The 16,392-nt window shown below is 38.8% G+C and overlaps 1 protein-coding gene across 1 annotated transcript; it reads right to left on the bottom strand.

The window, feature by feature from the left end:
* Positions 1–8,165: 8,165 nt before the first annotated feature.
* Positions 8,166–15,219, bottom strand: rragca (Ras-related GTP binding Ca). The gene is made up of 7 exons (XM_043261629.1): positions 14,858–15,219; positions 13,372–13,575; positions 12,473–12,672; positions 10,930–11,044; positions 10,502–10,644; positions 9,831–9,979; positions 8,166–9,751 (listed from the first exon to the last, which is right to left on the bottom strand). Exons 1-7 carry the CDS (start codon positions 15,035–15,037, stop codon positions 9,600–9,602), a joined length of 1,143 nt encoding a protein of 380 aa, XP_043117564.1. The 5' UTR covers positions 15,038–15,219; the 3' UTR covers positions 8,166–9,599.
* Between the last annotated feature and the right edge of the window lie 1,173 nt (positions 15,220–16,392).

Here is a 16,392-nt window from a genome sequence, read left to right as displayed (position 1 = left end):
TGTGTTGTTCTCCGAAGGCAAATGTACAGTTAAATTTCACACTGCAAAAGCAGGACGGATATCATTTCCGAATGCCAAAAAAATACATTTGAATTAATTTAACGAACCACAGCTTTCATGCAGCGCAAACATTTAAGCGGCAGTGTTCATCTAAGAAAAACATCTTTAAAACATAACTGAGGTACGGTAGTGTACATATATAAATAAGATTTTATTTCCAAAAAGTAATTTGATTAAATAACGCTCGTTACTTAAACGTAAAAGTATTTTAACCTAAAAAAAAAAAAAAATAAGTGAAATAAAAAATGAATTACAGGAACATCCACAGTCCAGTGATGTTCTTTACCTGAGGGGAAAAATGTACTTTTTAACTTCCCGACACGAAGAACAAAACACACTGAATCTCACACAGCTAAAGAAAAACTTTGAATATCAATTTATTTCAGAAATAGTACTCCCTGACACTAAGGAATAAGCGAGATACAAAGAGAAAAGAGAGAGAGAGAAAGTGAAAAATGAGGCCATAGGATTAAAAGCTAATAGCCAGGGGTGCTTGTCCTGTTTGATTTGTTCTTAGTACAAAATGTTTTCACACAGTAAAACCGCCCCATCACCACAGGTGTTGGCACAATGCTGTGATTGCCCTTGACAAGAGAAAACAGCGGAAAGGCTCCAAAACCAGGAAACTTTGAAAGACAAGGTCACAACTTTGCTTGACATCAAAGGTTAATCCAAGAAGTTTTTTTAATCATAGAAATAAAAGGGAAAAAAAAAAACAATAAACCAGCAAGTTTATTCAGCATCCTTGAGACATCACCTTCACCCAAAGAGAATAATGGCTCTTTTGTGTTTTAGATTTTTCAGTTCATGTTTCTTGGACAATGGTGAAGATTTAAATGAGAATTGCTGCGAGGAAATCTACTGGTATAGATCCAAAGCTCAAATAACGAACTTACAGAGAAAGAGAAAGAGAGTGTGCGATCGAAACTGCAGAAAACAGCACAAAAAGTTCCCAAAAAGCATGTGATGTAACTATAATGCTGTCTAGCAAGAAATGCATTCACCGTTTGTGCCAAATTATGGCTTGGTGCGGCCTGATGCATCCCGTGAACTTCTGCTTTGGACTCACACGGTCTTCTCCAACACACGCTCCTTATATACGTACTTTCATCCTCACGGCATATCTTGTTTGCATCGCTCGTTCTCCGTGATGTATATTTCATTTGTGCAGTCAGTCTTTGCTGTAATTCTCTCCGTCTTTGGTCTTGCTTAGTTTGCAGCTTCACTGCTATGTAAGCACTCTCAAACGCACACTGTGCCCACAGCAGCAGGTCTCCAACTGTCACTTCTCTTGCTCCACAGTCGTTCACACTCTCTATCCGTCATCCGGCGAAGGTCTTAAGCCTGACAGTTGCAGCAAACACCATCTCGCACAAAAAAAAAAAAAAAAAAAAAAAAAGAAACGAGGGAGTCATCACTTTTAAATCCAGCAAAAAGAACATCAATGAAAACGGTATGTTTGCCAGAGATCTGACATGCACTTGCACAACTGGCTGCTCAATTATAACCTTTGGGCTGATACTGAAAATTCTGCTGATGGACTGGCTGGGGCAAGAGTGTTACATATGGTAAAGTAACAACAAAAAAAAAGAGCTGGTTTTGACATGTTGAGCTGTGCTGGTATTGAAAAGAAAAAAAAAAACTCTGGAAGTGAACCAATCCATAAATGTTAAAGTTAAGACTTTATTTTGATGGTCCCTTTTGAGCGTTCTGTTGACAATTAGTACCACTGCACCTATATATCGACGAACTCTCATTAGAGTGTTAGTAGACTAATATCTGCTGTGATGATCTCCCAACAGATATACTACTGACTATAAGTAACTGTGCAAGTAGATGTCAACTTATTCTAACCATAACCCTACCAGCCTACTAATACTAATGAGAGTTAGTTGATATGTAGGTGCAACATTACTTATAGTCAACAGAATGTGTTGTTAAAGGGACCATCAAAATAAAGTGAAACCATGTTAAAACACTCACTATCATAATATAAAATAATGTTTTGTAGAAATTTAAGCAATGCTTTTAATTTCTACAAAACAAAACAAATTAGCTAAATTTTTAAGTGCCTTGCAGGCAACCTTTTTTAAGCTGAGTGAGTTTAGCTTGTTTGAACCCCAAAAAATTTTCTTCATCTCTGTGGAATACCTAACTCTATTTACTCAATATATCTAATTGCAGAATTACCAATAATCTGCATAGTCTTATATCACATATACTAGTATACTAGCTACACGCATTTATATATTCTCATATATTCTCACGCAAGGCTCAGAAATTGTGAGAAATGCGTTGATTTAAATAAACAGTCTGTCTAATATGTATCACAGTACTATGGTACTGAAGGCCAGGGAAAAGACAGAGCATTTAAGGTAGGCTGAGAGCAGAAGCATTGTGCTGTGCCACCTGGAGCTGCCTGAGTAGGCCACATTTATCAGGGAATCAGCCGAGTGCTATGGCAGTGACCGTGCTGTTCCTGACTGTCTGAGAGGTGTTACAGCCTGAGATGTGGTTTCAGTGGGATTTATTACCACAATAGTGAGTTGTCCTCAACTTTCCCACTGCAGTAAAATGCAACTTGCATTCTCCACCACTCTACACCTTAAACCTGAACCAAAGAGGCCTATAAAACCTGGATAAAGCAAACTGTTAGCATTTCCATTCAACTCAAAAACAGTTGCGAGGCTGCTGCAGGACTCCACAGACATACACCACCCGCCTGAGCGCTTGCCAGCTTTGCACAAGTGCACTCAGTTCTGGACACAGAACTGTCAAAAAAGTCAACCACATGACCGGTGAATATCACAACTTTGAACTGCTAAAACGACAAAGGTGATCCTTTATTTTAAAGTCCAATACCATATGACTTTTACAGTACCTCAATAACCTCTTAATATTTCTGCTCACTTATAGTTAGCGACGTAGTTGTTAAATTTAGGTATTGAGTAGGATGTAGAATATGCACTTTATACATACTAATAAACAGCCAACTTGTGACCCTGGACCATAAAACAGTCATAAGGGTATTCTATTAAGCTTTACACATCATCTGAAAGCTACAATAATATATATGGTTTGCTGGGATATGACAGTGTTTGGCCAAGATACACACATACACACACACACACACAAAAGGTCAATTTTACACTTACTATGTATGTGAAAATTAGTTTGTTTGTCATAAACACAGTATTTATAAGAGGAATACTAAAATCTTTAGTGTCACATGATCCTTCAGAAATCATTCTGATATGCTGATTTGGTGATAATTTCTTGTAATTACAAAAATAAGAACAGTAAGAACAGTTACAGTTGTGTTGCTGGTAACATTTAATTTCAGGGACAGTTTTTATTATTAACTTTTTACTATATTATTGGCATAATGGGTGTTTATTAGCACATATTATGCCTTGCTCTGCATGATCATATTCTAGATGTCCTTATCTTACCCCATACCTAAACCAAAAACTACCTTAGTAACTATTAATAAGCAGCAAATTAGGAGTTTATTGAGGCAGTTTATTGAAAATTCATAATAGTGAGAATTGTTCCCAAAATGAAAGTGTGGCTGTGATGTTCAATCTTTTTGAAAAAGGAGGAATTCTATGATGGATGCATAACATATAAATATATAAATAGATAAATATATGAATAGATAGATAAAATAGTTTTCTGTAACATTAGAAATGTCTTTGTCACTTTTGATCAATTTAATGCATCATTGCTGATAAAAAATATTAACATCTATTTTATCTTTGAAATTAGTTTTTCATCAAATGATACATGCTCGGATAACTTGATTTTAGACAAAGAAAACCTGGGCACTTACAAAGCATCTACTCTAATATTATAGAAAATATCATCAATATATGTTGTTTACAAAAAAAAAAGAAGAAATAATGGAGAAATAAGCATAAAAGTGACATCAACCGGCAGCAGCCAAGAAACCATGCTAACCAGCCAAACCTTGACCCGCTGGTCTCAACAACTGTAAGAGAATGTATAGGAGTTGGACTACCTATCATTGTAGCTATAAAAGATGTATAAGAATGCAAGATCTTAGCACTCATCTTGTCGGTTTGTATGTCCATGATCTGTCACCATCATCAGTAGCGTGTCGTATGGGCTGCCAACACACTACTGCAGGAGTGCCAAACTGAACGGAGGACAGGAGAGAGAAAGGGGACTCTTGGGTGAAGGACTGGAGGACGAGAGATTTCAGGAGTCTTTGATTAGTCCAGCAGTGTCAGGATAAACCTACAAGACACCAAAAGAGACAAGAGAAAGAAGGAAGACAGAGACAGGCGGTCGGAGAGGCAGGCAGACTCGGGAACAGCATGGTCACTTCATCTGCCACTGCCTATGGAGGAAGAGGAAGTCAAGGGAGAAAAAAGGCAAGAGGAACTGCATTCAAATGCATATGCCTGTTCTCCCCCTTTCTGGTTAGTCTCGGAAGCTTCACGTCTGACTGGAGACTCCAGCAAATGACTTGATGGGTGCCAATCCACTGTCAACAGCCATATAGCTGTCCCACATCGCTGCACCAAAGCGAGCGCGGATCACATTTGTTATACCCCCCAAAAATGTTGCCTAATGACTGCTTCTCGCAGCCTGGGTCGCACGCTCTCCAACCCTCCGCCGGAACATCCCTGGCGATGCGAGAAGAACATGTTTTAAACCCGAGGCTGATGAGGGCGGAAGGCCGGCAATATGTTTTTCATGATGCCTGTGAATAGGCAATGAGGAACAGGCGAGTTGAGCGACATGTCTCATGTGTGTGTGTGTGTGTGTGTGTGTGTGTGTGTGTGCGTGCAACCTCGGACAGGCGAGAAGAGGAACAGGCCATCCTAGAGCCAGCGATTACCCGATCCATCGTGTTCCATTAAGTTTAAACAAGCGCTCACACGCAACTTCGGCACTGGGCTGAGCTGTCCGGGACGTCGTATCTGCACAAGGCTGAGATAATGGCATCTGTCGCTGTTCCTTTAGTCACAGTCGACCCAGCGCTGCCCATTAGCCGGCTGCTGGCTGACTGCCCCGGCTCGACACGCTCTGATGGCCCAACACAAAAAAATACAGGATCCGACCGGCGCTCCTGTCTCGCTCCTTACTTCCCCTTTTTCCCTCCCCCCCCGTTCTTACTGTCATGACTAGAGGCTGTCTGGTGTTGGATTTTGTTGGCAAAGCAGCGCTCTAATAAAAGAGGGCCCTGACAGTGCTGAGGTATGACTACTGCTTCCCTCTGATCCATACCAGAGTAGGACAGGCCAGCGGATCAGGTCCCTAATTCACAATCAGAGCGCTGCTCCTGTAAGACAGATCTCTCCTCACAGGACATCTCGCTCGGATCGTGGAGCTGCCAGACAGCGCTGTCTTGATGTAAAAAATAACCAGCACCTGGCGAAATGGCAACCGGAGCGGTTTCCTCAAATCACGTCGCTTTGTTTAGCAAGAGCCGAGCCTCGTTTCATCTGCTTCAGGCCTTCAGCATGCACACCTACGGTGAAAAGAGATGAAAGCGAACGCGCAGCTGACAAATGTCTATCAGTCTCCACTCCAGTGCAGCACTTTCTAAACTTAGCATAACATCAGACCTAGCCATCAGAAAAGTTCCAGACATTTTGGTGCTAGGACTGCAGCACGGTCACGTCAACGTTGCGGTTGGGAAGAGGTGTGGAGCGGTAAGCGTTCCCAATTATTAGCCAAGTTTGGTCATTAACGTCGGAGAGCGGAGGGGGGTGAGCGGCAGCGTCAGTTTTGATAAAGCAAAGCAATTTCAGCCGCTGCTATTCAGCCAAATTACAGTTGTACATCATGCTGGTTTCTCCCTCATTGTACAAGTGCGTGATGTTAACATTTCATTAGCATGTTGGTCGCCACTGAAAGGGTGTGTGAGAGAGAGAGAGAGAGAGAGAGAGAGAGAGAGAGAGAGAGAGAGAGAGAGAGAGAGAGAGAGAGAGAGAGAGAGAGAGAGAGAGAGAGAGAGAGAGAGAGAGAGAGAGAGAGAGAGAGAGAGAGAGAGAGAGAGAGAGAGAGAGAAGACAAACAATAACTAGGCAGAGAGAGAGAGAGAGAGAGAGAGACAGTCATTCTGACTTAATTCATAAACATTGGCGACATCTAGTGGACTGAAAACGACATTACCGAGTAATGTGTTTCAAACGCTCGTTTGTAAATAGGCAACTTTTTAGGTTGTGAACTATTATAGCGCCATGCTTTATCGCTTTTATGCTTTATTTATTGCTTATTTAACATTTCTCTGTTTTATGGAAAAATGTAGGCCTATACAACTCTATACAAAAAAATGTACAATGTACAAGTTAATTACAATAGCTATTGTTGGAACAGCTGCTAACTTTGTACAATGGAACAAAAAAACAAAAAAAAAAAAAAACATCTGATCAATTCTGAACACCTATGTCAATATATCATGGCATTACCCTAATAACAAAAATTATAATGACTTTATACAACAGAGCTGTATGAAAATAATACATTATGATATAATTTTAAATTATTATTATATACAGTGAGAAAACTTTTAAAACTAATTAGGTCAGAAAACAGTTTCTGACCTAATTAGCCAATCCAGACATTAAGATTATTATAAGTAAATACACTTAAATATAATTATATAATGCATAGGTTATTGTGCTCATGCAGTATTTCAGAACAATTGCGCGTGTGATTGCTTTAACAAAATCGTAAACTGTAATGCAATTATGCCTAATTGGCCTTTGGGGGGGAATTGTGGCTACCATTGAAAATGAACAATTTTGCCTTACTGTTAATGTTTGCTTTCTTTAAACGCTGGATACACTTCTTTCTTTCTTTCTTTCTTATCCTTCCTTTTTTTATTTATTTATTGATACTCTAAAATTCCTTTTACTTAATTAACCAAAATCGTTTAATCGTTTACCCACAAGTTGCATGACGAGTTTCTTGTTTTGACCAAAAAAACCTACAGTGCGCCAGGCTAGTAGCCATTTAAAGGATTAATGCAAAATTTTTACAAGAAATTAGAAGCTTAATGAAGTGGACAGAAATGCTGTCAGTGTTTTATTGCCAGTAAATTGCGTAGATGTGGGGATCTCGTAATGAGTCGTGACAGTAGCTGCGAGGCGTATCTGCTTTTATTGGCTTCTTGTGATATTACTGCGTTATTCAAGCTCGTATTTAACAAGACTGCTCGAGTAATGGTGCTCTAGCCAATGGTGTTAGGCATCTCATAAAACTGAATTTGAAGCTTCAACTCAGAAAAATAGAAAGAACGTCTAAATTATTGTTAGTCTTCTATTTACGTTGTTGGCATATATTTTTTAATGAGGCTTTTTAGTGGGATCATAAATGAAGGATATCAAAATATAAAGGATGTTTGTGTGAGTGGAGTGGTAGAATTGATATTGAATTGATTCCAATTCGGTCCATGCATTTTTGTTGGGACGATTTAATTACAGTACTCTGGCGCCCCCAACTGTCAAAAAAGTGGAAATGTTCAAAAATCTGCATAGAACGCGTTCTGTAATAACTCACTCAAACGATGTAATATATCATGAGTATAATATATAATATATCATTCTCTAAAATCGATGGTGTTTAGTAATGACCACTGAACTAAAGGGATCGTTTCGATAAAAATCAACAGCCATCATGTACTCACCCTTATGTTGCGCAATGTAGTATAGACCTACAAAAATATTAGAAAAAGTAGAGCAGCAGCAGTGTACTCTACAAGCGGATCATTCCGATTCGCAAATGATTCATTCGCACTGATTCTAAGAACTAAAAAAGATTTGGTTAAAAAACGATTATGACTCGAATGTCATTTCGTATATCTTATCATGAAATCGGTGGGCGGATGTGAATGTTAAATACTTCAGTTTCCATCTTCCGTGCGGCTAGGAATATTTAACATAGTCATTTCGACTATTTTTATGCTGCTTCTATAGCGTTTTCTTTATTTTATGTTACTCCAAAAAGGTTAATTATTTCAATGTTCATTTTGGAACTAAATGTTTCCGAAAGGTCCCAAAATGTAAGTATTAGGCTGTGCTTCTCTACCTCGAATGTGGGACCAAACCAATGACAGCACATGAATACTGTTTCTGGTGTGTGTACATGTTTTATTTCTTGTGAATAATAACACCTTTGGCAAAACGCAAGACAAGCATAATTTGTGTCCTATAACGCAGTCCGAGAAACAAGAATCACAAGCAAGCTTGAAGTTTTTGTGTGTGTGTGTGTGTGTGTATTTTTCATATTTCATTTAGTTTCCATTAAATGAAATTAGAAAAGACCGAGCTGATTGCAAGACAGTATGAAGCATCTCTACAGACATGCTTGGAATGAATTTTAACTGATTCAAATGCCCTGTCACTTAAGTTATCCTTCATTTCTGTTTACAGCAGATTCCCCCCCGAATCAAAAACAACGTGCTGATTGGTGATCGGAAGAGTGAAAGCAAAGATTAGTGAGTTTTAAATCTGAGCAAAACTGCATTGGCACCTCAGAACTGGAATGTAAGTAATTGAAGTTCATCCTACAATGTCCTTGATTGCATGAGCTACACGCCAAGGATGCCGTAACATAACTGGAGGGTAACAGTACAGCATAGCAGTTTGAATTTTGTTAGTTAGGATCCCTGACATCCTCTGAGGTAAGTGCAATCACAGTGTCCCAGAGGTCAAATGAAACGGTACAGCTCTTTCTCAGTCTTCGAAGGTCGCAAACGCTCTCCCATGTGACTTCATAACATCTCTGGGCCCAGAACCGGTGCTTATGCAACACCCACCCACCCTCTCCACTGGATACATACATGTGTGCGCGCACACACACACAAACGTACACACACACACACACTCGGGACAAATTCAAAAGCACATTTCAATCCCTTTACTAACCTCTCATACACAATACATGGGCTGTTTAGGTGACCAAGTGTGCATGTGTGCACTAGGGGCTTGCGTCAGACAGGCCTCCTCTACATAAGGCTTCAGAAGTGTACACTCAAATTTTGTGCACCACAAATTTTCACAGAAGTCTGCCACATTCACGTGTTGAGGAGTAAACCGGGTATACGTTTAAACTTGGCTACCGTGTTAAGTGACCAGCAGCGTATCATACAGCATTCATCCATGTTGTCAGGAGGTAAGTCCTGACAGGGTGAGAGGTTTCTTGCTGTGCTTATGGGTTTTTTTTTTTTTTCCTAAGTGACTTGCACTGTTACTTGTTCGCGGTCTTTTCAACAGTTTGTTAATGCCGTTTAGTCACAAAAAAGAAAAATGTTCCGCATTCTTTTGTACCTCTTCCCTTCCATCCATCCATCTGCAGCTTTGCAAGCTTTCCCACGTTACGTTTCTGCCCCGCCCACTGCAGCAAGTTTATTTTAGTGACTTTCAAACTCTTTTGCTTATAAAAGCGTTTGGGAGCAGTAATGATGGTCGGCACACTCAGAATGCGGCCAATCACGTAGTCTCTCTTTTGTTACCCTTTCCATCGTCTCCACACTTTTCATCATTGTCTTTATCGCTATCTTTCTACACAGTGCTCCTGGGGGTTCCGTTTAAGGCAACAGTCTTCATGAGAGGGGTCCCAGCTGGCTGGCTGCTTGTCCTTGAGGTAGAAACGCCCACCTCAAACACCTCATGAATGGCTTTCCGGAAACAGTGGAAATTGTAGTCTATTAATCCTGTGGCACAAAAAGGAGAATTAGAAATAACCGAAGAGTTAGTGCGAAAGGGACCGATAGAACTATTGCTGTCGTGTACCTTTGCGCTCAAAGCTCTCTTCTCTCAGGATGCAGACCAGGGCGAGGAACTTGGTGACCTCTTTTAGGTAGAGCACTGTGGTGTTGTTGAGTTTGATGATGGCCATTGACTCCTTATCATATGCACTGCCACTGCCATCCTCCTTTAATCTGTGTGATCAAAACATACTTGGAATGCAGAACTGACAAAAAGTATACTAAATAAATTTGAATACAGTTGAGGTAAAAAGCTTACACTGCCCTTTTAGAATGTAATTTTACCAAAATAAGGATAATGCAAAATGCATGTTGTAGTAGTACATTTAGCACTGACCCGATTACTCAAAAAAGATGTCTACACGTACAGCTGTGTTTTTTGTGTAGTGATAGTTGTTCAAAAAACATATTTGTGTATTTGAACCCTTTCCAACAATGATTGTATGATTTTGAGATCATTGTTCTCAAACTGAGGACAACTGAGGGACTCATATGCAACTATTACAGAAGGGTTAAACACCCACTGATGCTCCAGAAGGAAAGACCATGCATGAAGAGCCGGGGATGAAAACTTTTGAACAGAATGGAAAGGGGTGCATTTTTCTTACTTTGGATATATGGATATAGACGGATTGTGTTTGTTATGTACTGTGCATGTACGCCAATATGCGAGTAGAAATAATATACAAGGCTCACCCGTAAATACAGGAGACGTCAATGACCACATCGATCATGTCACAGCAAAGCTCATAGGACTGCATGTCCACCGGTGAACTGTCGGTGGCGATGTAAATCTTACTGACGACATCAAACAGGAAGGCCTTCTCAATCCCTGAATTCTATAAGCAGAGAAACACACATACACACAAACGTTGCATAATGCCCTGCAGGGTCTGATACGGGATCTTACAGCATTGAGAGGATAATAAAACATGCATGAGCATGACTGCATCAGAGACGGAAAGTGAATAAGCCATTTCCACCGCAGCTGCAACAACAACACTATATATTCTTCATAATGACAATTATGGAGTGACCAAAAAGGGAACTTTATTAAGATCCAACCGTCATTAGGATAGCATAACCCATTTAGAAGCATGGAGACTAGAAGCAGAGACACATACAGATATAAAGATGTTGAGAAGGTTCTCCAGCGTTGGAAGCTGAGGGATAAGCTTCTGGACAACTTTACTGAAGGCCTCAAAGATGGAGTGGTCATATATACTAGTCAAATAGAAACTGTAGAAAACAAGGGAAAAAGGGAATGCGATTAGACCGAATGTCATACAAAATATTTAACAGCTCATACACCGAATTCTAATTAGACCAGTTATTATCATGGTGTTGCAAACCCTGCGTAATACTTTTCTTAGTTCCGTTGCTTTGGTGTCATTATGGCCACATTTGCACAGCGAACAAATTACGTTTTTTTCCCCTCAATTACCTGACACAAATCAGACCTTATGCACGTTTAAACAATTGCAGGGCGGCTAAAGTAACATTTTTCAGGGCTGAACATTACTGCAATATCACATGGATGTGTGAGTGGCAAACGGTTAAATGCGCTTCTCGATCAAAACACTAATAGAAAAATAGTGACTACACATTTGGGAGACAAACATTGCAGCGTAAATAGATCTATTGCCAAGTGAACAGAAATGTTACCAAAAACAAAGGACACCAGGATCTGGCAGAAAAGAGTGGTATCAAAGCTCTGTCATGTTTGAAGGCAACTATTAACATAATCTGAAATCACAATGGTCTAATGTGCAAAATGAATTAGCAACTTGTAAGAAATGACAGGAGGTGCCAATTATGAAAGGTAACAAAACTGAAAAACTGCCGTGAGAGTAATACTAATATTCACATTAATTTGAGGATTATATTATTAAAGTTAAATGAGGCAGCAGCATGCATTATTCTGTCCTGCTAAAAAACACATTCATATTATCAGGGTTGTGGTAGCTATTAAGACCACAGAGAAATCTCACACTGCCGATCACAGTATGCAGAACATGCCAGGTATTCTTGAAATTCACCCTTGTCTGTTATTCACAAGACACTGACCACTCAAGCCTCTTTGAACCGTACGGTCATGTTGTTGTACCGAACAGAGCTGAAGGAAAACAAACTTTCCTAAATGATACATGACGATACACCATTAAGCAGACATTTTTAGTAGATCAGAGAGTTGAGAGATGCATATTCGGTAAAAACTACGAGGAGATTCTAAAGCATTAGTGAAGACAACAGAAAAACACGATCAGATTCTGCCATAAGTAGCATTCTATTAAAAATGTCATAAAATTCATTTTGCAAATGTCTATAATCGCTTAGATTTAAAATTTAAAAACTACCGAAACATCGCCGTTTTCTTAGGAGGGCTGCTTTTCAACATCAGTCCATTATTATGTCAACACCAGAGCTCTGACATAACAGTTTCTTCACTTTTAGATGTACAAAAATAAATAAATAAAAATCAACAGATTTCAGAAATGACTTGTCCTCGTATTCAAAATTAATAAGCTGTTCTAGTACAAAAAAAAAAAAAAATAGTGTAGGATATCTGTTCCATTTTGTAAGATCACACAAATAGTGGCACATATTATGGTTCAAGACTTATTTCAATTAATAAACAGAATTATAAATAAAACTGCAAACGCTTACCTGAGATGTAATTTCTCTAAACTGGCATCTGCCAGATCATCGTTAGCCCTCTGGTGTATATCCCGCTGGGTCTCAATCTTATGGTCATCAGACAGACCGTCCACTTTATGGATAAACACTTCAAAGTTGATCTCTGGGTTGACCCTGTAGGCCCGTGATACGGTTAGGTGAAGTCGACTAAGAGCCTCCACATAGTCATCCTGTGATAAAGAGGAAGTATACAAGATGGTATAAGCTGATAATGCAGAGAATGGCCAGGTTTAGAGAAAAACTACAGAAAAATCACCAAACAAATTGTTCATATTTATACAACAAGAACTACATATAGATGCAGAACTACAAAAGTGATGTAAGAGTGTTTCTTAAAAATAGCAGAACTTTCTGATAAAATCTTTTTGATAAAACATCTTTTTGAGTGATATCACGCACTGCTGTAGTTGAGACTTTGACTAGTAAAAAGTTTTAATCGACCTTATACTTTAAAGCAAGACTGAAGGGCTGGGAGAAAACAGCACAGACTTCTCCATATCAGCAGAAACACAAAGTCAATCTTGTACCTATTTTTACCTTTAGCCAATGTGATCCAATGAGCTAAGCCTCAATGACAAACAACATTCAATTAAATGAAACCAGAATGTCTGGACTCAATGCCAAGATTTAAATAAGCCAACTATTTAGAACCATTAAAGGTATAGTTCACCAGAAATAGGTGAAGGCAAACAAACGCAGGTAAACAAACCCATTAGTGTTTTTTCCATAGCCAGCCATGATTTGGAATTATAACATTTCACAAAAAAAATTCAACCATCTCCAATCTCCAATTACTGACAGAACTACATCACTTTGTCGTTTGGGTGTGCACAGTAATTAGCGTCAAGGCTTTGAATTTCTTGTTTCACCTGTGCATCAATGACAAATATCAAGGCCCCGGTTCCTCTGAAAATCATCTCGTAGTCAAAGGTCGGATCGAAAAAGTCCACTTGTCCAGGGAAGTCCCAGATCTGAAAGTTGACAAATGAGCTGCTGGAGATGTCATCTTTATAGATCTTGTTGGTGCTCTCGAGAAACAGGGTCTCATTGGGGGACATCTTATGAAACACAACCTAATAAGTCAAAGAGATATTGAACATTAAAGCATTCTTCCAATGGGAGAGTATTCAAGTCAGGCAGTTGTGAAATCAAACTAAAAGCTCTGTCACATGCTTCAAGGACTTTGAGGAGCTTACTGGTGGCAAGACTTAATTCTCAAGGGCTTCAAATTTTACATTCTTAAATCATACGGTCATGGTAAAAACAGCCTTTTACACTCGGTAAGTAACCACAGCATGTTGCTTACACAATTTTCAATGTGATCAAGTGGTAGACTAATTCATTTTTATTATTGTCCACATGCATGCTTATGAGTTCTCTCATTGCGGCATTTGTGTGTTTCACAGTATGGCAGTTATGACTGTCATGTGTTCATGTCCAGTGCTTGATGATGCAGCACTTATCTTCTACCGGTGGCGTGGAAACTGTGGCTACCGTGACTACTGACGCTAAGAGGAATAGCTTGTTTGTATGGTGTTTGCTGTTATACTGGCAAGTAATTTTATATGCATGCTTCTATTAAACTCTAAATAAGACAAACTTAATATTACTATTGTAATTATCATTAGTAGCATTTCAAATCATTCACATGAGACAGCTTTTTTTTACCAAAAAAAAAAACAAAACAATAACTGCTTTTTCTAGGAAACTTCTGTGTAGAGTTTCATTCCAAATGATTTTTTTCTAGATTTCTGTACATGTAAAAAGCGCTGTTTACTACTTTGTGTGCTATTTTTAATGAGCTACAATTACTGAGTGCATCTCTAATGGCTTTATTTCCTAATAGCCTACATGAGAAGTGCACTTAGTGTCTAACACAGTTCAGGCCATACGAAATGAATACCCTTTGTTTAAGATGCACAAAAGACAGCAGAATGTCCTCAAGAATTAACTACTTCTAAAAGTAAAAAAAAAAAAAAAAAAAAAAAAAAAAAAAAAAAAAGTGTTTTCTAGTCAGTCTACATAATCTGTGTTGAGAGGGTGTAAATATAAGAATATGAAAATCAAGTGCAGAGTGAGTTACCACAACATTAACATGGCACGCATATGCTACATCTTTCTTAGCCAACTGAACGAGCATGATGCATTTAGGCCTGTATGTCTCCAACTTCGTACATCCACCAGTGCATAAGAAATAGGTTGGCTGTAAAGGCTCTGGGTGGTGATCTTGCCCGTGCTCAGTGACAGCTAGGCAGCCCGGAGCGGCTCTGACCCGGTTCTAACTCGCTGAGTTAAGAAGTCAGCAGGGGAGGACAACCAACGTTACACGGTCTAAATATCATCTCTTTCTCCTACCTTCTGGATAGAGGACTTTCCGCTCCTCCTCAATCCCATCAGGAGGATTCGCGGTTTGCTGTCGGAGGGAGTCGGACTGTCCTCAATGTCTCCTTCTTCTTCTCCATATCCGAAATCTTTGGGAAACGAGTCCGCCACCCCGTAGCTGTCCGCCAGCGGTGCCTCGTACTGGATCGACATGTTAACCCCCTCCCCAACCCCTTTAAAATATAACCTGGCCGATTATTATTAATCCAACCAGCACGAAATTTATGCTCAGTGAACAACCATAAAACCTCCTTATCGTACAAATAGATGAGAGCAAACTTATTACGGATTCTCCTTTAAATCTTCAGTCTCTTGTGTTTCCCTTCTCGATGAAACGCCCACTTAAGAACGACACTCAAGTATGATTGGATGGCTGCCGGGTAACTCGCACGCTGATTGGATAAATAAAGTGTCACTATACTAAGCTATTGAAATGCGGGTGGATCGTTCCAAGTCATGTGCCTGATGGTCACCTGACACACAGATTTGTGTGAATGGGTGTTTTTTCCGACCTTTCACCTGAAACGGTGTTTCTTACCTTTAAATGCTGATAAAGATTTGTTGATGAATGTTAAATGCTGTTTAGAAATGTACGTTTAATCCACCTATCTCTAACAGAGATGTAATTTAATATAGATTAGTGATTTAATCCCATTTTCCAAGAAAGGATTGTATATATATATATATGAAACAAACTGAACGGTATGCCCTTTCTTTAAATAAATAAATAAATTACAGTAACTACTGGGAAAACTAGGATGTTAAAATTGTTCATCTCATATACCAAATAGAGAGTTGCAAATAATACAATTGATTGGTTTAATTCTATGTATTATTTATTATTTATTTAATAATTATTTATTAATTAACTTTATTTTTAATACATTGGTTATTACCATTTTTACATTTGGCCATACATTCCAAATATGGTAGTTGTACATGTAGCCTATTCCGATATATTTTGTGGCATAACACAGACATAATCTTTCAGAAGGGGAAACTGGCATTAACATCTTTGGTCATGTTTTATGCTCTTTTCATCCATTTACCATGTAAACATGTTCAAATGACATTAAGACAGCAATTTAATTTGGACTATTTTTTGACATCAAAAAATACTTTAAATAGTCTAATGTAATAATGAAAATTATGCCACACATAACTCATATGTGTACCATAAATGACAGACTGATTAAAGGTTAGGCCTCCAGACAGTAACAACATTGACTGACCAGTGTGTCACATGGCAGAATAAAGCCAGTGTTGTTATTGTTCCGTTTTACTACAGTATATGCCAAGTTTTACTGAATAATCTGATTACAAAACTGTTGCCCTTTAGTTTTTAGCATAGACTGGTTTTTGGCAGCAGAATTCAACTGAATTAAAAGAATATATGTAAATATAAAACATACATTTAGTTGGGAATGTTGGAAACACCATATTTTTGTGGTTTGGACACCACCAAAGAAAGTATAAAAGAATGGATCTCAGTTCTGCATTTAATTGCT

The sequence above is a fragment of the Puntigrus tetrazona genome, chromosome 16 (genome assembly GCF_018831695.1).
Source record: "Puntigrus tetrazona isolate hp1 chromosome 16, ASM1883169v1, whole genome shotgun sequence".
NCBI lineage: Eukaryota > Metazoa > Chordata > Actinopteri > Cypriniformes > Cyprinidae > Puntigrus > Puntigrus tetrazona.
Note: the sequence above shows the minus strand (reverse complement) of the source record. Positions and strands in the feature narration are given on the sequence as shown.